This window comes from Ictalurus furcatus, chromosome 14 (assembly GCF_023375685.1).
Source record: "Ictalurus furcatus strain D&B chromosome 14, Billie_1.0, whole genome shotgun sequence".
Classification (NCBI taxonomy): Eukaryota; Metazoa; Chordata; class Actinopteri; order Siluriformes; family Ictaluridae; genus Ictalurus; species Ictalurus furcatus.
In genome coordinates, this window is record NC_071268.1 from 28240200 (window position 1) to 28266316 (window position 26117).

At 41.5% G+C, this 26117-nt stretch overlaps 1 protein-coding gene across 6 annotated transcripts in view; it reads left to right on the forward strand.

The window, feature by feature from the left end:
- Positions 1 to 26117, forward strand: part of fam135b (family with sequence similarity 135 member B) — a 74046-nt gene that overhangs the window by 40826 nt on the left and 7103 nt on the right. For 2 of the 6 annotated variants that reach the window (XR_008387658.1, XM_053641337.1), the window contains exons 6-16: positions 476 to 649; positions 2801 to 2927; positions 12297 to 12450; positions 12687 to 12736; positions 16706 to 16861; positions 19547 to 19620; positions 20057 to 20211; positions 20589 to 22482; positions 22584 to 22750; positions 25365 to 25456; positions 25732 to 25829. Coding sequence is in view for 4 of the 6 variants with exons in the window: in XM_053641337.1 (XP_053497312.1) it covers positions 476 to 649; positions 2801 to 2927; positions 12297 to 12450; positions 12687 to 12736; positions 16706 to 16861; positions 19547 to 19620; positions 20057 to 20211; positions 20589 to 22482; positions 22584 to 22750; positions 25365 to 25456; positions 25732 to 25829 (3141 nt within the window). In the remaining 2 variants the exon portion in view is untranslated. Of the gene's footprint in view, positions 1 to 475; positions 650 to 2800; positions 2928 to 12296; positions 12451 to 12686; positions 12737 to 16705; positions 16862 to 19546; positions 19621 to 20056; positions 20212 to 20588; positions 22483 to 22583; positions 22751 to 22959; positions 25147 to 25364; positions 25457 to 25731; positions 25830 to 26117 lie in introns of those variants that run through there. The other 4 variants (XR_008387659.1, XM_053641340.1, XM_053641339.1 and 1 more) reach the window with 4 other exon arrangements.

The following is a 26117-nucleotide window of genomic DNA, read 5'->3' on the forward strand; positions in this document are numbered from 1 at the left end:
GGTTATTGTAAATTATTTATTTTTCCAATTTTTCCCTAAAATGTTTCGGGTTGTTTTTCACTTTACTCTTATTCGTGATGATTTCACACTGAAGGTGGAAAAAGTTCCGACATGATTTATCTTGGTTTCGTTTTTTTACAGCACAAAAACCTGCCCTTTTGACCGGGATGTGTAAACTTTTTACATCCATTGTATTTAAAATATTGAACAATTACAAAGGTTATAATAACAAGCTGTGATAGTTGTGTAAAACTGTTATGGATTCTGTTACTTTGGATTTTTTTTTTCTATGGAAAATCTATGCATAAAAAGTGAGGACAGGAAATAGCAGAGGGTCCCACTAATGAGCCAAGTGAGACAGATTACAGATTAGACGTATAAATATGAAATGATGTAACGGTATACAGATGCCACACAAATGGTCACTCAGCTCTGATGTGTGTCCTTTTGTGTGTTGGTGTGTGTGTGTGTTCAGGTTGGCTGATATCTCCTCAGTGCCTGTGATCAGCAGTAGGACTCTGGGTCTCCATTTCCACCCCTGCAGCGGCCTGCACCACCACCTTCCCGTCATGTTCGACTACTTCCACCTGTCTGTCATCTCCGTCACCGTCCATGCCTCTTTAGTGGCTCTACACCAACCACTGATCAGGTAACCCCGCCCTCACCTTCTCCCAGCTAATCACAATAACGATCAAGTAACCCCACCTTTACCTTTAAAAATCTTTTTGACATGCAGGAGAAACAGAAGTGTTTTGTAAAGCTGGCTTAGTGCCTTAAAATGTTGCTTTTTTTTCCAAGTGATTGGAGTTCAACGTGACAAGCCAAAGTGGATGTGGCCATTAGGGGAAAGCCTAATTAAAAACAAAGTGGCTTAGTGGTGTCTCATACCAGACAGACGATTGTGTTAATGAATGCTGCAATGCAGCAAAAATCTTGAACTCTTTGACATTTTCTGCTAGGATTTGCAACTAGAGAATCTCCGGGTTACGATTCTTTAGAAGATAGAAGGTGAAAATACACAAGAAAGACAGCGCCCTCGCCTCAACACAGGTCCCAACACAGAGAGGGGGGGTGTTCAGAGGGAGGGGAGAGTGTTCACAGTAAGCTTATCAATGCACTCTTAGGTACCAATGAGACCTGCACACACTCTCCCCATAAGCGGCGAGGAACGCCCAGTTATCCATGAGCCTACGACAGCTCCCATCATTCACATGCTCCCTCCAGACAGGTCATGAGTCGTTGTTTATACATGTATGTGCTATCAAGGCTAATACAATAAAATCTATATGTGTATGTGTTAAGGTGAGACGAGAAGAGGCCCCCTAAGGGCTTCTTGATTGTGAATTTTCTCTTTTCTCGAGTGAGCTGGTTCTGATCAGACACCGTTTCCGTCCACTGCCGTGAATCCACTGGGGTTGAGAGACAGTATGGCCATGTGAGCAATGGCTATCACTGTTGTGAGGTCCAAAGGTGGCTTTTCAATCCTTCCTAGGGTTGAGGCTTTTCTAGTACTGTATCACCTGGGGAAAAGGGGAGGTGGTTTCTCTGCAAGTAAAGGCAGAGAAGCAAAGACATTACCATGCACATTTTTCAATTAACACTTGAGTGTAATCGCCGACAATCACGTCCAGGTCTCCTGTAAAAGAAACACCAGGGTTAGCTTTAGTACACGGGGTTGGAACTAGTCTGTCCTTTATGATTTCAAAACGAGATAATTGAGACTCAGCACGAGCAGTTACGAGAGTTAGAGGACGTGACGGTAGTGGAGTCAGCTGTACTTCCTGAATAATTGTCCGTTTGAGTGCTATCACGGATTTAGACTGACCACTTCCACCCATGTCTAATGATTTACATACAGAACAAATAACACACAACAAGGACAACACACAGCAAAGACAACAGGAAGGTGCAGCGTGGCGGTAAAGTATGTTCAAACAGCAAGAGGAACAGCGCAAAAACAACAAAAAAACAATATAGCGCGCGACTCGGATTATCCTCCTATTTCAAAATTATTTGAAAATAGGGTAATACAATAATGCCGAGAGAAACACTACTCAGCGGCCGGAGCCAAAATAAAGTTACTTCCAATTGGTTCAATAAAACACCATGAAATATTTATGCAATGCATGTAGTACAGCTGGGATACATGAATTATCTACTTCAAGGCAGAGGAAACAAATTAAAATGATTCTTACCTCAGTAGATATCCCGGGACGAGCCCCCAGAAAACTGTTAGGAACTGAAACTAGAGAATCTCCGGGTTACAATTCTTAAGAAGAGAGAAAGTGAAAATACACAAGAAAGATGCCGCCTTCGCCTCGCTACACACTTCCCACACCAAGCGCTTGGGAGAGTTCGCCAAATGACACACAGACCCAAAAAGCTCAAATGGCAAGATCTCTCATTTATTCCAAGAATGGCAGCGTATATATCGTGCTTGACACACAACAGAGACAATGGGTTAACTATTGATTGGCTAGGTGGAAGGGCATATTTGCATGAAACAGGAAAGTATGTAAATGGTGAGAGGATAAAGGAATGCACGAATGGTGAGAGGCTTCATCTGTCTGTACCTGAGGGAACAAATAAACAAAGAGGTAAAGGTGCCAATACAGGAACCAGGAAACAGAGAGGGCGGGCGGGGGGGGGGGGTGTTCAGAGGGAGGGAAACGTGTTCACAGTAAACTTATCAGCTTCACTTACAGCTCCATCTTCCATTTATCTGATTACACAACAGCCAATCAATCAGCCTTGAGAGGAGGCACTGACCTTATTCTTCCTCTGCTGTCTCTTTCTCCAGTTTTGCACGCAGCAGTAAAGGGGCATGGCTGGGAAAGGGCTCTCCAGAGAGTGAGGCTCCGCCTGCTATGATGTCAGTAGAGAACCTGATGTTTGGGGCGGGATACTGTAGACCCATACTCACTGAGGTAACTTCCTAATCCTGTTAAAAATATTAATGCAGGTTAATACATCATTTTCTACTTCTGTAAAGATGTTTTCTGTGTGGTTCAAGATAGTTGACGCCCATAACAACACCTGTAAATGAACCCTTAGAAATGTCAACAGACACTTATCATGGTCATCTGGCACAAATTTGCAAGTCAAAATATGTTGCTAAAAGCGAACTCGTGCTACTCTTAGCTTAAGTTTGCCCCTGAATTGTTTTGTAGTGTTGAAAGTTTGTTGAATGGCTTTTTGACAAAGCATAATGCATTCTAATAATGCTTTTTTGTTAAATGCTGTTAGGTAGTACAGTTTAATAGCAATTTTCAGAGAACAATTAGCATATACAGTATAAAAACAATATACTGTGCGTAGCATCGACAATTAGACTTCTCAAACTGCAAATGGGGTTTTAGTGAGAGGAAGAAACAGTGAAGGGAACAGGAGATTAAGGGCAGATGAAGCCGGCGGTACCGCTGGGGAAATGAGTTGCGCTCTCACAGTGAGCTCTTATTAAAGTCCAATTAACCTTCTGCTGCAGCATATCCCAACTCAATAATCCTGACCCTGACTGGGTGTGTGTGTGTGTGTGTTAGAGATGTGGGGTTTAGCTCTTATCCTGCTAGCACTTTGTAACTACTGTATTTAGTAATGCTACATTTGAGTCACTGTAGAGTATTAGATACTCTGCATGTACATTTATGTATGCAGTTTTACTTCAGAATAGAAATCATGTGGCATGCCCAAGTGCCCTACAGCTACACAACAGAAAACTAATCAACGACAGAGTTAAAACATGAGTTAAGACAGAGTTTAAAAACATGAGCTTGTTGTATGATGTATTTGTGAAAAAAAATATATTGTGAGAATTGCATTATAACTATACAGAGTTATACATTTTTCACAATTTTTGTCAAATTATCTCTCTGGCTAGCATTAGCAATGTGTTGGAGCCTATTTAGGGTTTTGCCAGAAATGCCAAAGGATGTGAAACTACCTACACATTTGTTCTGGACACCTACAGCTTTCTTAAATTAAATTTTAAACACGTAGAAATGTCAGAATTGTCCCTTCGTTTTTCTGAACTGCATGCGGGAAACCGAAGAATCACTATGTAATAACTCGAGTTCATTTCCCCCACACCTTTATCAGCCTCTGATTAAATGATAGTGCTGTTTAATTGGACAGCACATGGCTCCGCCCACCCCTGATTGGCTGATGGATGGTTATGGTTCCTTGAGGCAGGTTCCATTTAGGCAGTAAACATTTAAAGCGGTCCCTTACGGCACAGCGTGGTTCCTGTTAACACCCCCCCTGCAGGGTGCTTTAATAAGCACAGTGGTTCGCATGGTGTGTGTGTGTGTGTGTGTGTGTGTGTGTGTATACCCACTGTTTGATCAGTGTAACGAGCATGGCTTTAACGATCTCATAGCTGCAGGAGAAACCCACAGAGCAAGCATCTTTCCAATTCTCCATCTATCTTACTCCATCCGTCTCTCTAACATATTTTCTCTCCATCGTTTTCCCTTTATAACCCACACAGAGGTGGCAAGTATGTGCCAGTGTGTGTAAGAGTTGCTACCTATGAGTAAGACACCACTTCTGCACTTTTATTAGTTACTGATGCTTCATTTCTTGCTCACTCACTCACCGTCAGTATGCTGGTCAGGTTGCGGTGTTTCTGGAGCCTATTTCGGGAACACTGGGCATGAGGCAGGAATACACCTTGGTTTGGACACCAGTCCATGTCAGGGCACCATGCACACACACACACACACACACACACACACACGTTCATAGACTTATTTACACCTAGGGACAATTTATTGTAGCTGAACCACCTACTGGCATGTTTTCAGGAGGTGGGAGGAAACCAGAAGATCCAGTTGAAACCTATACAGACACAGGGAGAACATACAGCACAAACAGTAACCAGGGATCCTGGAGCTGTGATGTGGCAACATTACACACTGCACCACTGTGCTGTCCTTTAATACTTTACATTTTATTTTCTTTTTCCCTTTTTTTTGCCACTAGATACACAATATGCCCAAAAGCACTGTATTTGGACACCTGAACATCACAACCATATGTGGTTCTTCCCCAAAATGTTTGAAGCACCTAATTGTATAGAATGTCTTTCTATGCTGTAGCATTACAATTTCCCTTCAATGGAACTAAGCGGGCCAGACATGTTCCAGCATGACGATGCCCCTGTGCACAAAGCAAGCTCCATGAAGACATGGTGTTTCGCACAGAGCCCTGACCTCAACCCCTCTGATCACCTTTGGGATGAACTGGAACGCCGACTACACCCCAGGCGTCCTCACCCAATATCAGTACCTGACCTCACTAAAGCTCAATAAAGCTCCAAAATCTAGTGGAAAGACTTCCCAGAAGAGTGCAGCTTATTATAACAGCAAATGGGGAATAAATCTGGAATGGGATGCAGAAAAGGACACATGGGTGTGATTGGTCAGGTGTCCACAAATATCTGGCTATATACTATACTCTATGTCCATCTTTAAAGGAAAAAGCAATTCAAAAGTTGTCATTCAAGCCATGTCAAATATGGTGTTTTGGAGCAAGAGGACCACCAGTGAGTAAATATTATTTGTGGTCATTCTCAGGCTACACATTGTGACCTATATGATAGATAGAGCTGATTTAATGTCTTCTGCATTGTTGCATCAGTAAAAGAAGCCATTTTTAGATTTACAAAAGTCAGTTTTACAGAACAACATCTGAGTGTCAGATGAATAAAAATAATAAATGCCACCAGGGATTACCTGCCGAAACACACAATCAAAGTCTTCAGAAGAACTGTGGCAGGTTCGCCAAGATGCGTAGAAAAACTTATCAGCCAATATCCTTATAAAAGAACACAAAGTGCACCTGAGATTACAGATGTATTCCTAAAAGCAAAGCATTGCCACACCAAGCATTGACTTTTGTGGCAGTCTCTCAGCAGGTGGCTGTTTTGACCCAACTTGCAATTACTGCGCAAGCTCAGGTTTGATGACAGAGCTTTGTGCAGGTTTTACCACTTTACAGGCCAATTACAAAATGCTCACTCAAAAACATATGTTCTGAAACACAGAAATGCTGACATACAGTTGCAATCAAAATGATTCAACCCCCATTGCAAAATGTACAGACTTTCAGCTGTTTGTGATGAACAAATCAAATAAAAGCCATTGAAATAGTTCAACACAATGAATGCTTCAAGTGGTTTCCCCCAAATTCAACTGAAAATGCAACTTATAATGTACCGCTGATCCATCGTGCCGAAAAGTTCCAGTTTTGTTTCATCGCTCCACAGAACAGAATCCCAAAACTTCTGTGGATTATTTATATGATTTTGAGCGACTTTTCTTGTGCTTTTGGGTCAGTAGTGGTGAACGTCTTGGAGTTCTGGCATGGAAACCTTCTGCGTTTAGTACACGCCTTACTGTGCTCACTGAAACCTCAGTGCCTGTTACACCAAGTCTTGCTGCAGGTCTTTTACAGTCACTCGAGGGTTTTTCACAACCTGCCTTCTCACAAATCTGCTTGGAGCTGTTGATAGCTTCCTTTTTCTGCCCCGTGCAGGTATTTAATATGTTTTCTACCCCTAGCCAGTTCAGGTATTCATATATCTTCTGCCCCCAGCAAGTTCAGGTATTTCATGTTTTCCAGGTCAAGCCCACCTGGTACAACTAATAAAGCCCTAATAAATGATTAGTCACATCAGGTGTGCTTGAGACAACTCCTGTTTTGTATATTTGTGCTTTTGTGAGGGATTCTATTCAGGGGGGTGAATAATTTTGAGACTGGAGAAATTATTATAAGTTGCATTTTCAGTTGAATTTGGGGAAACCACTTGAAGCATTCATTGTGTTGAACTATTTCAAGTGTTTTTATTTGATTTGTTCATCGCAAACAGCTGAAAGTCTGTAAAGTTTGACAATAAACCTGATTTGCAATGGGGGTTGAATCATTTTGATTGCACCTGTACATGCATTTATGCGTCTATGAAAACATGCATACTTATATAAAAAAAAACAAGCTGAAAGCCTGAAACACTACAAATGAACAGTGCAGCCAGAAACATGGTGTTAACAGGCATAGTGTAGAGTAAATTGTGGATGTAAAGGAATAATAAGCTTCAGTCCAGGGATTCAGTGGTCGAATTACAGGGCCCTCTACTGGAGAAGGAGCTGAAACCAAAATTGTCACAATGCAAAAGATGAATAAAATAAATTATGAAAGAATCCTGAAAGTAGGACTATAGTCTCATAAAATATTAAATTTATATAATAAAATAGAAATGAGAGAATCTGAAAATAGCATAAGATGCGCGCATAAAAATACACAATAAAAATCAATATAAAAGAAAAATATAAGAAACTATGAATGGTTGTGTTTCATTAGTGACTATTGAATACACTGAAGTCTCAAGTACAAGTACAGTTGTCATGTGCATAAAGAGTGCTGTAAGGATCGATACACTACACAATTCGTATGCTACAGTTGCACACTCCTACACAGACACACTGCAAATTTTTTCAATAAATTCTTAACTAACAAAATAAAAATAACAAATTGTAAAATAACAAACAAGCAATAAGAGAATGCTAGCCAAACACCATCCATCCATCCATTTTCCATACTGCCTGTCCTACACAAGGTTTGGGGGGAGCCTGGAGCCGATCCCATGGAACTCATGGCACAAGGTAGTGGACACCCTGGACAGGCTGCCAATCCATCACAGTAACCAAACATACACACTCACAAAGGAGTTTATTCTGGAAAAAAAAAAAGTTTTCATGACCCTTTATTAAATTTTATGTCTTTATCCATACCCCCAGATTTCCACCAATGACAAAAAACCCAGATTCCACTAATAACAACAACAAAAAAATTGTTTACACCCTTATATCTTTAAAACTTACCCCAGCTTTAATGCTAAACCCATTAACCTAACCTCACCCCTAAATCCTAATTCCGAGTACTCAATCCCAACCCCAAACCTCAACCTTCAACCCTAATACTAACCCCAGCCTTAAACCCAGCCATAAACTGTAAACTGTCAACACTAAATTGCTTAACCTTGACCTTAAACCCAACCCTAAACCTTTAAACCTTTCCACTCATAACCCTAGCCCTTAAACATAACTCCAACCCTAAACTCTTCACATAATTTATCAACCCTAGATCCATAACCAATAATCCAAACCCTTAAATCTAGCACAGTCCTAAATTCACCCCCAACCTTAACATTAAACCTAAACCCAATCTTAGGCCTTCAACCCTTGATCCTAAACCCAGTTCTGAACCCTAAATTACAACCTTAATCTTAACTCTAACCTCAAACTCAAACTTACACCTTCAGATTTTAAGCCTAATTGTACAATATCAACCCTAATCCCTAAACTATCATCCCCAAACGTCTACCCTACACCCTAAACCCCAAGCCTAAACCCTCAACTCCAACTCTAAACACGCAACCCTACACCCTCAGCCTTAATTCTTCAACCCTTCAGTAAGCCCTAGGCCTAACCCCTCAACTCCAACTCTAAACCATTAACCCCAACACGCAACCCTACACCCTCAACCCTAAAACCCAACCCTACACACTAAGCCTAAACCCTCAACCCCACCACAAAACCCTTAAACCAGGTGTCTTCAGTCTTATCCACAAATGGCTGGTGTGGCTGCAGGCTTCATTTCAGCCGAATAGATGTCATGTGTGGCTGCCTGGTTGGAATGAAAGCTTGCAGCCACACTTGCCCTTTGTGGACAAGATTGAAGACCTTGCCTTAAACCCTCAGCTCTAAAGCCCAACCCGAAGCCTAAACGCTAATCCCAGCAGCAAATATTTAAATCTAGCCCTAACCCATTTAGAAACTGTAGCACTATCCGCACCATCAGCAGCAGAGACACGTGTGGTACTTTTGCTTCATTTTAACAAGTTTTTAATCCACACCAGCTGCATTTTTCTTTACTCATGCTGCTAAGTGAAGTATAGCATTTTTACCCACTGTGAACTTTAATTCAAATCTACAAACATGTTCTGATTGTGCAGTGTATAGTAAGATATTTACAGTAAAGATACTGATGGACAACCAGAAACAAGACCCGTACGCAGTTAATTTACTCTCCCGTTGTCTCATACCACGTTTTCTCTGGGCAGTAATTTCAGCTGGCCCTTCTTCGGTCGTCCCTATTTTCCATGTTTCATCAACACATTTGCACTTCTAGGTGTTAGATACTGTATTTGTTTGTGTCAAAGTGTTTACCCTGTGATAATAGGTATGTGTGTACATTTGTGTGTTTTTCCTGTCACCAGGATGTCTGGAGGTCATACTGTAAGGGAGTGCCACGTACACTCACGCACACACGTTCCTTGTTTAACTGCTGTAAGCTTGCTGAGTTTAGTGCTCTCCTCTATGTTTGATCTTCTTGTAATTACCGAGCTTCAGGCTTGACCGAATGTGCTCACAGCTGCTTGACTAACAGCACAGAAAGAGCGATAGAGAGAGAGACAGAGAGACCCGAGAGGCAGTTATAAATGTCTAAACTGATTTGACTAATGACTCTATGAAGAGGTGGCTGTGCACTGATGAGTGTGATTTTTTCATAGTGCATTAAGCACATTTGAAAACTGTTTATCAGTTAGCAAAATGTCTTAAATGTCCAAAACAGTGGTGTCTTTTCAGTTTTCCGAAAGCGGAAAGGATGATAATTCACAACACTTAATGTGTACAACCCTAGCCATTACCACCATTATGAGTATGAAGTATGTACCATCACAGCTATTGGTGCATGAACAGGATTTTCGTAGATTACACTTTACATGTCATGCACTTTAAATACACTCTGCTTTAAATAATACATTATTGAATAATATGCAGTGACTAGGTAGAATTCTGGATTAGGTTTTATTCCACTGCACTGTTGAATCCTTGGTCCATTTCTATATGAAATGTCATTCACAAGGACTTGTAATTCTTAATATGGTGAAAGTAAATTAGCTTAAGATGATGAAAAAGAAGACAATCAATCATAGGATTATAGTCTCATAAAAAAAATTATTTATACAGTAAGATAGAAATAAGTGAGTAAATGAAAATAGCATAAGAGACATGCATGAACAAATAAGAAGACAAACGATCATAAGCCTGGGACGCAGTTAAAACCGAGACACGAGTGGAGAATCTCTCTTGTGTGTATGGGTTGTCTAACTCACCATCAGTGATTGCTCTGGGCTTCCACCCAGAAAAATGTTGGACAGATGATTCAGAGGTGTGAGAGAGAAAACGAATGTTGTGTAAGTGGTCACCCAAGATTTATTTAGTGTTTGAAGATTTTGTTTGGGAGTTATGCTAATGTACCTACAGTGGTGCTTGAAACATTTGTGAACCCTTTAGGATTGTCTATATTTCTGCACAAATATGACCTAAAACATCATCAGAAGTCCTAAAAGTACATAAAGAGATCCCACTTAAACAAATGAGACAAAAATAGTATACTTGGTCATTTATTTATTGAGGAAAATAATCAAATATGACGTATTTGTGAGTGGCAAAAGTATGTGAACCTCTAGGATTAGCAGTTAATTTGAAGATGAAATTAGAGTCTGGTGTCTTAAATCAGTGGGACGACGATCAGGTGTGAGCGAGCTCCCAGTTTTATTTAAAGAACAGGAATCTATCAATGTCTGATCTTCACAACACATGTTTGTTGAAGTGTAAAAAGAGTTTTACACTTTTTCCTCAGAAAAAGAGTTGTTGAGGCTCATCAGGCTGGAAAAAGTTACAAAACCATCTCTAAAGAGTTTGGACTCCACCAATGCACAGTCATACATATTGAGTATAAATGGAGGAAATTCAACATCATTGTTCCCCTCCCCAGGAGTGGAGACCAACAAAGATCACTCCAAGAGCAAGACGTGTAATAGTCAGTGAGGTCACAAAGGATCCCAGGGTAGCTTCTAAGCAACTAAAGGCCTCTCTCACATTGGCTAATGTTAAAGTTCATGAGTCCACCATCAGGAGAACACTAAACAACAATGGTGTGCATGGTAGGGTTGCAAGGAGAAATCCACCGCTCTCCAAAAAGACCATTGCTGCCTGTCTGCAGTTTGCTAAAGATTACGTGGACAAGCCAGAAGGCTATTGGAAAAAATGTTTTGTGTAAGGATGAAACCAAAATAGAACTTTTTGGTTTAAATGAGAAGCATTATGTTTGGAGAAAGGAAAACACTGCATTCCAGCATACAAACCTTATCCCATCTGTGAAACATGGTGGTGGTAGTGTCATGGTTTGGGCCTGTTTTGCTGCATCTGGGCCAGGATGACTTGCCATCAATGATGGAACAATGAATTCTGAATTATACCAGCGAACGCTGAAGGAAAATGTCAGGGCATCTGTCTATGATCTAAAATCGCAGTTGAAACCAAACCAAAGAACGGTTAAAGAAGAATAAAGTTAATGTTTTGGAACAGCCGAGTCAAAGTCCTGACCTTATTCCAGTAGAAATGTTGTGGAAGAACGTGAAGCAAGCAGTTCATGTGAGGAAACCCACCAACATCCCAGAGTTGAAGCTGTTCTCTACTGAGGAACGGGATAAAACTCCTCCAAGCCGATGTGCAGGACTGATCAACAGTTACCCCAAATGTTTAGTTGCAGTTATCACACCACATACCGAAAGCAAAGGTTCCGATACTTTTGCCACTCACAGTTATGTAATATTGGATCATTTTCTTCAATCACTAAATGATGAAGTATTATATTTTTTGTCTCATTTGTTTAACTGGATTCTCTTTATCTTTGAGGACTTATGTGAAAATCTGACAATGTTTTAAGTCATATTTATGCAGAAATACAGGAAATGTCTAAAGGGTTCACAAACTTTCAAGCACCAGTGTAGCTTTTAATGGAGGATTATAACCATTAGTTTATCTCATGCAAACTGCACACAGAAATCTTAATACTTTCAAATGACCGCAACTGGCTACATGTTAACATTTCTTCATGTAAGTTGTATGTTTTACATTTATTAATGTATGTTATTTGTTAATGTACCCAAATATAACATCTGTTGTTAGGGAAATGATCCTTTCCAGCAGGAAAACTCTTGTCCTCTATTGGCCAATCATCAGTCTCACTAAGGCTGTGCATTTTTGTTGTGTTACACTTCCTCAGACGATATTTGTTTGAGATTTTATTAAAGCTGCTCTGTTCTGTCCTGAAGGAAATGACAGGGCAGAAATTTACCAGGAGACAATAAAACCTGACCTTCAGTCTGTATGTGCGTGTTTGTGTGTGTGCGTGTCTGTGTTTGTGTGTGTGCGTGTCTGTGTATACAGGGCAGTTTTTACGTGGCATCAGAGAACTGCTTGCAGAGAGCTCATACGTGGCACAGGACTCTCTGCCGCCTCCTGCTGGCTGCTTATGAAGGCCTGAGCTTCTTCTATACAGTGCTGATGAAGGACAATCCTCAAATGCAGTGTTGTGAGATAGGTACACTCACAACATTCAAACAACATTCATATAATGCTCAACATTCACACAGTGCATCCCAAACTTTGAGAATTAAATGTACATGAAAAGTTGTATTTTCTTATTCAGAATCATATATACTTATGTAGATTCTTTAGATTGTTTTTTCTTCTAAGTGCACTGTATATGAATTTGTATGTGATAAGTGTATCAGTGCTTGATACATTTAGAGATTGTTTGTGCCTTTCTTCCCACAGAGGAGCTGCTGTTTGAGGAATCACTGAACAAACTCACCATCGAGTTACAGGTTCGGAAAACACTTTTATTCAAAGGCCCGATTGGAAATTGCATAAAAAAAATGATACAAACCGCAAGAGTCCTGTTTCAAATGTCTCATTTTAAACAGAGAGTTTGCGGTAGTAAGCTTAGATCAGGTCCTCAGAGAACTCTTTCAGCTGTGAATGCATGAGCTTCATGCTGTGAGAAGCGCCCTCGCTCGTGACCAGCATCTGAAGCTTGTGTAAAATCATGCCTATTTATAGGCCTGCCGTGATCAGGTGACATGGCAATTAAGTGCGTCGCATGATATAAAATGGCACCTGTGAACCACGCCGTCAGCCTTATCATCTTCAGTGAGACTGCATGTCATTCGTTTCTGTGAACGGTCGCAAAAGACTTCATTTCCTCTCTATTTATTAAAAAAAAAAAAAGAAAAACCTCTTTACTTTTCTGTCCCTTTAAAAGAGAAAAAATAGAAAAGTTTGAGTAAGAGAGAATTCAGGAAGTGTGTCACATCTTGCTCCTGTTTCATCATGGTGGACTGATGGACACACTCTCTGTGTGAAGTGTCTGGGAGTGGAGCTTGACACAGCGGCCCTCGAGAAGGCTGACTGTGCTACAGTCAGGCAGCTCCGCTTGCAGCTTGCTCTCTTCTCAGCCGAAAGGAGTTGGGTTTCAGAGCCTCGCGGATCTGGGCCGGCCACTGCAGAGACAGTCAGGTTCTGGGGATCTCGTATGGATCTGGAAGAGGAGCGAGAGAAGAGCGCTGCTCTGTCTTCTGGGTCTGGCCGTCTGCCGGATTTTGGAGCTCGCGTCGCGACTCCTCCTTCCGTTATGGAAAGCCAAAACACCCTCTCTGACTCTGAGGAGCCAGAAGGGGGATCCATTGCACCAAAAATAGAGAGCAGCTCTCAAGCATATAAAGAGCTGCTTAAAGTGAGTACTAGTGCAGAAGAAAAACTTAATCTAGACTGGCCTGGGGAAGAGGAAGTTGCTCATAGCAGGCTGGATGAGCACTTTCTCCCCAGTGAATATAAATCTCCCTCACACTGTAGAACACTCTTTTTTTCCAGAAGTGCATGATAAAATATCATGCTTCTAGAGAAAACCATACACTAGCTGTATTTATAACCTCGCGACGTTGGATTAATCAGCCATCATGGGGAATGAACAGCACGGCTATTAACTATGCCAAAGGTGGAGGAGGCGCTTGTGAGCTACCATTCTCCATCGACGGCAGGTAATTTATTGCCTAGAAATGCGGGCTGCATTTCTAGCACTTAAATTCTTTCTTCCTCAGTTGAAAGGTTACCACAGACAACACAGTGGTGGTCTCATATATCAACCACCAGGGAGAGTTACGTTTGCACCCCCTGTTCAGGCAGGCTCAACTAATTCTTCTCTGGGCAGAGGGAAAGTTTTGTCAGTGAGTGCAATGTATATTCTGGGCAACTGGAATGTGGGGCCAGGCAACCTGTTGAGGCAGAAGCTGAGGCCCGGGGATTGGAATCTCCATTCACAAGTGGTGGAGTCTGTATGGCGAAGGTTTGGCCAAGCAGAAGTGGCTGTTTTTGCCTCCAAGAGACAACACACTGCCCACTGTGGATCGCCCTCGCTCCTTCCGCACCATTGGGGCTGGACGCCATGGTGCACATGTAGCTAAGGTCACATCTGTAAGCTATTCCCCTGATTGCTCTGCTCTCAATCGGGGGAAAATCAAGTTCTAGCGAGAGTTCGTCAAGACCGTCTATTTCTGCTGCTAGTAGCACCTTATGGGCCAGCTCGAATATTGTTCTCAGAGATAATATTCCTGCTAGACAACACTCCCTGGGGGATTCCGATTCGCAGGGATCTACTGTCTCAAACCAGAGGGTTGATTTATCACTCTTGGCCGGAACTACGGAGACCGTGGGTCTGGCCCTGGAGGGGCACCAGCTCATAGATTCTGGTCTGTCATCTGAGGTTGTAGATGCCATGTTGAACACTAGAGCACCATCCACGAGAAAATTGTGCACTCAAGTGGTGACCTTTTGTCTTGTGGCATGAGGAATATCAGTTAGACCCAGTAAACTGCGTAGTAGCTACCGTCCTGGAGTTCTTACAAGGATGTTTCTCAGCAGGGTTGGCTCCTTCTACAATCAGCATCTGTGTGGCCACCATTTTGGCCATCCATGCCCTTATTAATGGATCCTCTGTGGGGCAACATCCTCTAACATCAAGGTTTATGCGTGGTGTCAGGTGGCTGAGGCCCATCTTCCACCTTCCTGAGACCTTTCTGTGGTTCTGGAAGGTCTGTCAGGTGCCCCATTTGAGCCCTTAGAGTCAGCCTCTGAGAAGGTTCTGACTCTAATAGTAGCTCTTTTGTTGGCCCTGACAGTTTTCCCTTCCTGCATTGACTTTGCCCCTGGATTAGCCAAGGCCTTTCTATATCCTAGGCCAGATTATATTCCTAAAGTGCCTAGGTCTGCTGCCCAGCCGGGGTGATGCAGGCTTTCTGCCCTCTTCCATTCCTCACACCAGAACAATAGAAATTGCACCTACTGTGTCCAAAAAGGGCTCTCTGTACTGTGGCATAAGTCAGAGCAGTTGCTGGTCTGCTTGGGCAGCAACTGTACAGGTTATGCTGTATCTCTAATTGGATCGTGGAAGCAATCTCTATCACTTATGAGGTGTGCTGTTTCACTACGCCTCTGGGCATAAGGGCTCATTCCACTAGGGGGTCGCCTCCTCAAAGGCTTTATTCAAAGGGGTACCCTTACAGGATCTATGTGCTGCGGCAGGGTGGTCTATGCCGCACACATTCATTTGATATTACAGTCTGGACATGCATTCCACCAGGCTTGAGTGTCTTGCAGAGGTGGCTCAGTGGTTAAAGGCTCTGGATTACTGATCAGAAGGTTAGAAGTTCAAGCCTCAGCACTGCCAAGCTACCACTGTTGGGCCCTTGGGCAAGGCTCTTAACCCTCAATTGCTCAGTTGTATAAATGGGATAATTGTAAGTTACTCTGGATAAGGGCGTCTGCCAAATGCCGTAAAACGTAACCCTTCTTTTGAACAGACCATACCCTCAGTATGATGGAGTGGGTATTCTCGTTCCCACAGCGTGAAGCCCACGCAACGTTGAGTTCCTTTTGAAAGGAAACCTCTGGGTTATGCATGTAACCCTGTTTCCTGAGAAAGGATCGAGACGTTGCGTAGCTTTGTCATACTGGGGCATGCCTGTGAATTGTGTCTTCACTTCAGATAATAGAGGCTGATGGCGTTATTCACAGGTGCCTTTTTATATCACGCGACGCACTTAATTGCCACGTCACCTGATCACAGCAGCCCTATAAATAGGCATAATTTTACATAAGCTTTAGGTCCTGCTCATGCACGAGGGTGATTCCCACAGCATGAAGCTCATACAACGTCTCGTTCCCTTCTCAAGGAACAGGGTTACATGCGTAAGTCATAGTTTTTCAAACATTTTCAGGACAGAGGAGTTTACACTTTGAGGTTTCTCACAAACATTTTTTTTTTCTTCTCTAACATCATGCAAGAGAGAGAAAAAGGGGACGCTGTGAAGGAATGGCTGTTTATAGGTTCTATAATGTAATTGAGAACAGGAAATTTTTGGTTGATTACACAACATTTAATATAATTATAATGGATTAAAAAGTATGACATACAAATTGTTAGCACTGGCAAACTGCTGTGTGATAAGAGGCATAAAACACTGGGTGGTCATCAGACCATACCCATTATCGACAGAGCAGGAAAGAACAGCATTGGTAATTGAGGCAGCATCAGAAGACTAGTAACAAAATGAATGAGTTGATATGATATGAATCTCTTCATATTTTTCAAATTGTATATATTTGTTCACAATGTTAAAAGATAATGGGAGAAAATGCAAAACTGTGTAAATAATTAGTGCCTTTATGATATATCATAAATTAGTCTTTAATTTTCTAGCCTATCATTTAGCATTTTTTTTTTTTTTTGGTCTATGCAGTTACTGAGTGGTCATGAGAAAGTTGCCGAGCAGATCTCTCGTGATCTGTCTCAGCTGTGCGCCAGGCTTGCATCTCTTTGGGCTCAGTTTGTGGAGGCAGCTGTTCCAAATCCCCAGGTCCGCAGCTACCTCGCCCAGGAGCATCATAAGCTCAGGGTGGGTGAACCTTTTAGTAACACCTTATAAATCTTTCACTATCAAACCAATAATGTAAGCAAGGTGTGCCACCAAGAGTGTTATTGAGGTGTTCATAATACCTCATGGCTTGAACTTCTGTACTAGGATTAAGGCTTAAATGCTAACTTTGGAGTTGTTAGCAGTAGTTGTTGAGCATTATACTAAGAATCCACAAGGTGTTTCTTAGCCATGTATTGGTCTACAACCAGGTACAAATGGAATGGCGGTTGGTCCCACTGCCCTGCCACAATAATATAACACATTACAGTGCTGTGAAAAAGTATTTGCCATTTCCCATCCTGATTTCTGTTTTCGTGTATATCTCATACTCATACTATTGTTTCAGAAATTAAAACTAAATCTAAGATAAAACAATGACAACCTGAGTAAACACAAAATACAGTTTTTAAATGATAGTTATTTATTTTTTTAAAAAGTTATCCAATACCAACTGGGCCTGTGTGAAAATCTATTTTCCCCCATAGTTACTAATTCTCCAAATTTATGAAACTGCATTCATAATTGGGTTCAGCTGGACTAGACGCGACCAGGCCTGATTACTGCAAACCCTGTTCAATCACATCAACACTTAAATAGACCTTTTTCAACAGCATGAAGTTGGTTAAAAGGTCTTACTCAGTAACACACTATACCAAAGTTGAGAGAAATTCTATAAATGATGAGGAAGAAGGTGATTGAAATGCATCAGTCTGGGAAGGGTTACAAAGCTATTTCAAAGGCTCTGGGACTCCAAAGAACCACAGTGAGAGCCGTTATCTCCAAATGGAAAAACTTGGCACAGTACTGAACCTGCCTAGAAATGGCTGACCTTCCAATCCAGCAAGTTACTAAAGAGTCAAGGACAACATCAAAGGACCTACAGGCCTCTCTTCCATCAATAAAGGTCACTGTTCATGACTCCATTATCAGAAAGACACCGGGCAAAAATGGCATCCACAGAAGTGTGGCAAGGTGAAAATCACTGCTATCCCAGAAGAACATCCAAAAGACACCTTGATGCTCCTCAAACTTTTTGGGAGAATGTTCTGTGGACTGATGAGGGACTGTTAGGAAGACAGGGGTCCGTTACATCTGGCATAAACCAAACACAGAATTCTACAAAAATAGCATCATACCTACAGTCATACCTTTGGTGGAAAAGTTATGGTGTGGGGATGCGTTACTGCTTCAGGGCCTGGGCAACTTGCAGTAATTCAGAGAAACATGAATTCTGCTCTGCTAGACAATCATAAAGGAGAATGTCCGGTATTCAGTCCATCAGCAAGACAATGATCCAAAGCATAGGAGTAAGTCCTAGTCCTAGAAGTAAGTGAAAGACTGATCTCCAGTTTGGAGACTCTTGACTGAAATGTTTTTAATGATCTTAAAAATATTTTGATCCGAAGGTGTATGATTAAATGTTTGTGCCAATTTTCAATTGTGCCAATATATTAATTTCTTTCATTAGAAAACTAGCATTTTATTTACTATATATATATATATATATATATATATATATATTTTAAAATGGATGACCTACAGCGCTACATGTCACTACCAAGACAATGTTTTTTTTCTCTTCTTTTTGGTGGCTCAGTGGTTAAGGCTCTTGGTTACTAACCAGAAGCTCGGGGGTTCAAGCGCCTGCGCTGCCAAGCTGCTGCTATTGGGCGCTTGAGCAAAGCCTTTAACCATATCTGCTTTAGGTGTACTGTATCATGGCTGACCCTGCGCTCTGACTCCAGCTTCCTTACAAGCTGGGATATGCAAAAAAAAAAAAAAAGAATTTCACTGTGCTGTAATGTATGTGAGACAAATAATGGCTTCTTCTTCTTACTCTTAATTACACATAGCATACACAGATGTGAAAGTGCCCAAAGGGTTACAATAAAATTGATATGGAGGCACTGAACAAACTCATTATTTATGCTTAGGTTAAAATTATACTCCAGTCTATACCTTATCTAACAAGTAGATAAAACAAGTGGACATTAGTGATACATTTTAGTGCAGTATTAATCAAGATTTGCATTACAGTTCTACCGTTTACTCATTTGCATTATTGGCGAGGTTCCTTCTGCTATAATGTCCTGAGAGAATCTCTGATCTCCTTTTGTAGCCTTTATTACGAAAATGTTATATGGACCATGAAAGTAAGTACAGCTATAAGAGAAAAGCAAGAGCAAAGAGATATTTTAATGAGGAATGGTCTTTAGACAATATCCTGGGAAAACCAGTAGTCAGTATAATAGTTTTATGACCGTATTTGAAGAAAAGCCAAGAAACCTGGACCGGAAGTAATTATTCCAGTGCTGATAAGTATAGGGATTAGCAAGTGTAGCAAAACCTATGGCTGAGGATAGAGAAAAGTAGCAAAAGTATGGTTGCATCTGCTTTGAGGTTGTGTATTAGATTACCTGATGGGCTGTTTCCCACTACAGCACACTTCTGGTTTTGTTAAACAGATACATTTCAGATTTTATCAGATTCTTTTTTTTTTATTACCAGCCGTTTTTCAGATAACTTTCAGACATAAAAACGTCCAATCGGTTTTCTTCTCAAATCCACAAGAGTGAGATAAAAAGTTATACGTAAACTCCAAAAGATTAATGCCCCATGTGGAGTCTTCAGTATGTTTGTAAATATGGATTCAATTCTCTGCAGGTCAGGAGATTCTCTGAGGGCTACTTCTTCACTGAACATCCCAAAGAGTCTTCACTCACCTTTCAAGAGGATCTGTGAGCACCAAGAATATTTATTTTTACTTTCTAAATTTAAAATCATAAATATGTAGAAGTGTTACCTCACTGGTGCTGACTGTGAAAGCAGCTTTACACTGTACGTTTCAGGTTAAAATTGCACACCATAATATAATTCTTTGGTTGTGAGCTGAGATTGATGGTCTTAGAGGATGTGATATGTTCACTGGTGGCAGATTTACAGTAGGATTATTGTGACCAAGTCACTGATAAAGTTCTGTCAGTGTGATAATGTTTTTTTTAATGAAAAACTGAAAGTGTGAGCGCTGCTATGATGCACATCTACAGGACCATACACTGAATCCTAAGAAATTTTAACTGAAAATTATTTTTCTGTATCAAAAACAATATCACAGCTCTGCAATAGACTTTCTGAATGTTTTATAGAACCTTCCCTGTCTTTCCCTCATTTCAGCATCAGTAGGCATGCTCAGATGGCTGTGGACTTGAGGAGTTCGGAGTATCTCAGTCTTATGCCCCCTCTCCCAATTGAGTGCCTCGACATTGATGGTGACTGGAACAGTCTGCCAATTATCTTTGAGGACAGATATGTGGCTGCACCCTGTTTAGGTAAACCTGAAAGTGCATCCTGTTGGAAAGATGTCTGCATCATATATTTGTGCTTGCTAATTTGGTTTTACCACCTTTGGATTGCCATGTGGAATTGTATTCTTAATTTTCTTATTTTAGTTTCTGACCCCTTAACCTGTTTCACATTTACCTTCTGTGCACTTTGATCCTTGTGTTGCTTTATTTTTACACTTAAAAGTATTTATTGAGCTCTGGTTTAAAATCACTACAAGGTATACAATTGCCACAGTCATGGCTAATTTTGAAAAATAAATAAATAAATCAGTGCCTGTTCAGCCACTTCTTGAACTAAATTGTAGAGAGATTTAATTTTCTCCAATTAAACATTTGATTTTCTTTTATTTCTCCATTTTTAGATTATAATCCACATGTGCCAAACCATATAGACTCAAACACTCAGAAATCTACTAATTCAGATGATACAGGGAAGTATTCTATCTCCCCATTAGAGAGGAGACCTCAATCACCAGCAATAAGCCCTAAGGATTCTGCCTCTAAAGAATTCATGGACCTACCCACCTACATGGCTCTAATTGGAAGAGAGAAGGACTTTGTCATTGACAGAGAGGAGACTATGGATGAATTGGAAAGTCCAGTCGGCTCTTTAGATGAGAATACATGTATAGACACAACTGAAACTGAGTTTGGATCCAAAGTTGAAACAATTGCTGACTGTCATCAGGAGAGCGAGATAAGAGAATTGGATAGAGCTAACACGTTAGAAGAAGAGACACAATATATTGACAGAACTGGTTTGAAACAGATAAAGGCCAGACCCAATGACTCTGAACAATACAAGGGGGATGCAGTGCTGCTCATTAAATCAAAAGACATGAAATGTACTGATCTCACTGTCCCAGATATTTCTTCTGAAAATCACCAATACAGTGATTCAGAGATCCAAGCAATCTCTGAGAAACATAGCAGCAAGGAAGAAGAGACAGTTTTGAAGGATGCTTGCCCAGAATCACCAGCATTGGCCCAAGCAAAGAACACTGGAAGTGTTGATACATTGTTGACTAATTCTTCTATAACGGACGGACCAATGACACCTCCACACAACACCAACATTCTGCCGATGGACCACCCCTTGTCTGAGACGCCTCCAAGAGCTGGGTTTCTGGGCAAGTTGAAGATAATGAAGCGTTCTTCCTCTGTGATTTCTGACTCTGGTATCGAAAGTGAACCCAGCTCCGTGGCCTGGCCCTTGGATGTCCGTGCTGGGGTTGCTGGAAGTCGTGACCCCTTGCACCATTGTCGCCGACGAGTGCATCGGAACTCTCTGGAAGGCCTTCAGACTGAGAGCCACGGAAGCCTGCCCAGTGCTACACAAGCCTCGCTAAGCTCCATTAGCTCCCTGCCCTATGAAGATGAGGACGAAGAACGACAAAGGCAACTGAATACACTCACCAAATCTGCTTCGGCTCCACAGATCAACAGCCCTGACAACAACAATGACAATGTTATCCAGGACCCAACCAATCAAGGGAAGGTTGTACTGGAAACTTCCAGTCAGATGAGAAAGAAAATAGAATGTGGCAGTGTAGTCGACAAACAGGAAATATCTAATCAGGAGATGTTTGAGGAGGTACTCTGCAAACAGATGGGGACTTTTTTTCACAAGTTTGCAAAAGAAACACCTGATGAAGCAAGTGATTATGAGGATATCAAAGATTGTAGTGGTGTGTTGCATGATGGAGATTCCAGCCTGCTTAATGAAAACACTGAACTTTGTGACACTGAATGTTGTGAACACAAGGGGTCAAACATGGGTACTGATAATAATCCTGATAGTCACAGTTCTGATGCCATTAGTTTCCGTGACATTCAACTAAGTGAGCTTGAGGATGGTGAACTTGGGAATATCACAGATGAACCAAACCCTGAAAACCTGATCAGCTATAATGTTGACAGCCAAGCTAGTAGTAATCCCAGTGACCTCAAGGAGCTTGCGGCCAATGGAAGAGAGCAAACGGGGAAAGAGGGACATGCAAGGACCAATCAGGTGCCAAGTTCAGGCTTGGCATTTATGAATAAGAAAGTGGTGGAGGTGGTGAATCTGTCTGTTTCGTGTGCACCGACCTGCCTTCCGTTTTCTTCTGTCTTTCGTGACTCACCATCTGTCACCAGCCTCTCCGTCCGACAGGCCAACTCCCCCATTACCCATCAGCCACTGGGCTCTTTTGGAATCATCTCATCCTCTTCCTCCTCCCTGTGTACTGAACAGGAAATCAGTCAGAGAATGCTAAAGTAAGTCACAACACATTTTTGGTCAAATTCCCTAGACACTGTGTGAGCAAATGAGTGACAATCCAGTGAGTGAGACCAATGGATGGTTTTGTTTGTTTTAGTTTTTATAAAGCTAAAGAGGCATTTCTGGGGAAGTTAGCATTCCGAGCGACTCTATACAGTGATGTTCCTCTCCTCGCATCTGATCACCCATACTTCCCTCCAGAAGAGGAAGAAGAGGAGTTTGATGATGGAATCCACCTGGTAGTGTGTGTCCATGGTTTAGATGGTAAGTACCTGCTTGCTTTTGGATTAATCCTACTGAAATGGATAACATGTGTGCCAATAAAACATTTTTTAACCAGGTAGTTGTTTTACATATAGAACATGGTCAATTATATTAATCTGAGATTTTTATAATAACATTGTGCATAAGGAGTATTACAATATTGTAACAGGGTTGTGAGATGCACATAATCAGAATGAGCATCTTTAAAGCCCTCTCATGCAGAGTTCCCCAAATAATGGACCCAATAGCAGAGTTTGGCTAGTCAAAATGAATGAAGTACAGGAAATGAATCTTAAAGAGTGAAGAGGTGAGTGCAAGCCAGCTACTATGTTTACAAACCAATTTTGACTTGGAAAGGAAATTTAACTTAAGAGAGAAAAGGTGAGTGTGAGGCATCCAGCTACTCGGTCCAAAAACCGATCTCGACTCGAATTTTTTTTTCCTAAACTAGAGAGAAGTTAATTTCCTTTTGTTTTACCCCCCACAAAGACCTCTGCAACCACAGCACCAGGACCTATACCATTTATAGGGTGATGGGTGATGTAGTTTTTTAGGAATTTTGCCATTAATGGAAGGAGGTCTGCACCTGCCTCTGCCAGCACTCATGGGTTTACATAGATGGACATTACAATACTCATCCCCAAAGGTCGGCTTCCAACATCTGCAGGCCTGCCCTATGATCCTGATGGAAGGTTCTGATGAGTTCAGGGTCTAGGATGAGCTGAGATGCTCCTTTAACCTTCCCAGTCACTAGGAATAACATGAACCCTCACCACATGCTCCGGCAGGAGCTCAGTGGTCTCCTTGGCTGAGGGAATTTTCTGCAATCAATAAATGTATATGCATTTGAGAAGCAGTCCTCTACGACTAGTATAGTGTTGGCTCGAGAAGCAACCATGTGATAAAGTCAAGGGAGATTTGGGACCAAAGAGATAGGATAGTGCCAATGGGCTGTAGAGTACTGGCTTGAGGTGTGAGACATGGAATCTGGGGATAATCCCAGTGTCCTATCAAATACAGTTCCCCATATCCATGAGGATTATCCCCACATTCCATGTCTCGCACCTCAAACCAGGACTCTACAGTGAATTGACCTCAACGGTAGCCGGATGATGTACCTGACATTAATTACCCGTTCTTCCAGCATTTTGCAATAGATAAAATATGATCTACATAGATGAACATGTAATTACTAAGTGTTTGTCTCATGACCTCGTTTATCAAATGTTGCAAGATGGCTGGTGCATTCAACAGCCCAAATGGCATCATGAGGTACTCATAGTGGACCAAAGGGTTGATGAATGCTGTCTTCTGTTCGTCACCCTGCCGCACTCTGATGAGATTGTAGATGCTGCACAGGTCCAGCTTGGAAAAAAATGGACGTCTGCTGCAGCAACTTAAAAACTGTGTTCACCAGAGGCAGGGGATAGTGGCCAGTGTAATCTATACAAGGATGAAGGTCCCGATCTTTCTTCCCCACAAAGAAAAATCCCACCCCTGCTGGTGAGGTGGATGGTTAAATGAAACCTAGCAACCACGACTCCCGAATGTACTCCTCGGGTGCTCTTTGTTAAGTACATGAAAGGGAAAACAACCTTCTCTGAGGTAGAGAAGCACCAGGAGGAAGAACATGGGTCTTACACTTGCTAAAGACATCCTGGAGGTCATCCTCAGGTAGCCTGAGGGGATCATAGAAAGATCAGTTTGGTCCTTTGATGGTGTGACAACTTTCATGAGAGATTTTAAACAGAGCTCTTTACACTGAGGTCCCCAAATAGACACTGACGATGTGAGCCTGTCAATGCAGTGGTTATGCTGCTGCAATCAAGGAAAGCCTGGAGCAGCTGCAGTTCTGGGGCTTGTGTAAGCAAGAGAGATATTTACTCCATGTGGTGCCTAATCCTATGACCTGGTACGTTGACGAACGAATGGCTGTCAGTGGCTGAGATGGGCAGATTCCATCGTGTTTTATTCCTCTTGTACTACAGCAATTTGCCAGCAATTACATTTTTTAAAACTTATTACCAATGATGTGTCCTACTTTTTATCTGTTTAAAGTTATGTTTAATGTTGTGGAACATCCTTAAAAAATGGTTCCTATTCTCACTTAAATTAAAGCAGCTATAAACTGTCCGTTCCCTCATAAGCCTCTTATTTTTTCTCTCTTTTAAAGGGAGCAGAAGAAGATGAAAATATGCAGATGTTACTTAGAAACCGCACAGTGTAGACTGCTCTCTCCTGAAGATGTCTGAAAAATTGAAAAAAGTTACAGCTTTACCTCTGACCGTTACAAAGCACTGACAATGGAGACTCCTGCTATGAATGCTTAATAAACTTTACCATCTCAACAAGTGCAGTTTTTAAAATTTGTTTATACGAAGTGTCTGCCGTACAAGTCCCAGAGCGCATTAATATAAACCTGTGATGTGCAGCTGCACTACTGTCAGAGCTGCTATTATAGAAAATGATTTAACACTTCTGACCAATCAGAACCTAGAATTCCAGAGGGCTGTGGTATAAAGCAGAGTATCACACCAGCTTTGAGTCAACTTTCAGGAATGATCGCTAAGGTAGTTTTTTTTTAAAGACGTTTTTGTACACAACTTCATTTCAGGTAACAGTGCAGACCTGCGTTTAGTGAAGACCTTCATCGAACTCGGCCTTCCAGGGTCAAGGCTCGACTTCCTCATGTCTGAACGTAACCAGGTAAACAATAATCCATACTCCTAACAAATCACATTGATGACCAACAACATTGTCCTAATCTGAGCGTAGTCACTAAACACGGTAAATTTTCTGACCTGTCGAATTTGAAGTAGAGATTTCCAGCAGCTAAACACAGAGTATAACTTTTCAGTTCATTTGAAACTACGATGAATATAATTATGTGGATATTAAGTGTCATTAAGGAACTTTGTCACCTCTAATGAGATGAACTGACACTAATGCTCTCTTTCTTCGACACATACTCACACACACAGACTGACACGTTTGCAGATTTCGACACTATGACGGATCGGCTGCTGGACGAGATAATTCAGCATATTCAGCTCTACAACCTCACCGTGGGAAGAATCAGGTGTTAATACACATCCATGCAACAAACACACACCTGATCTAAATATACACCTGCGGTGAATACACACCTACAACAGACATATACACCAGATATGCACCATGCAACTTGTACCAGAACAGACACCAAATACACACACACACACACACAATAATACAGCTGTAGCAAATACGCACCAGGAAAGGTACACACAATAAACACACACCTGAACCAAACACTCTATAGCACAGGGTCTGGCACGGTATCCGTATCACAGGTTATAATGCAGAGCCTGTGTTATAATGCATTTTA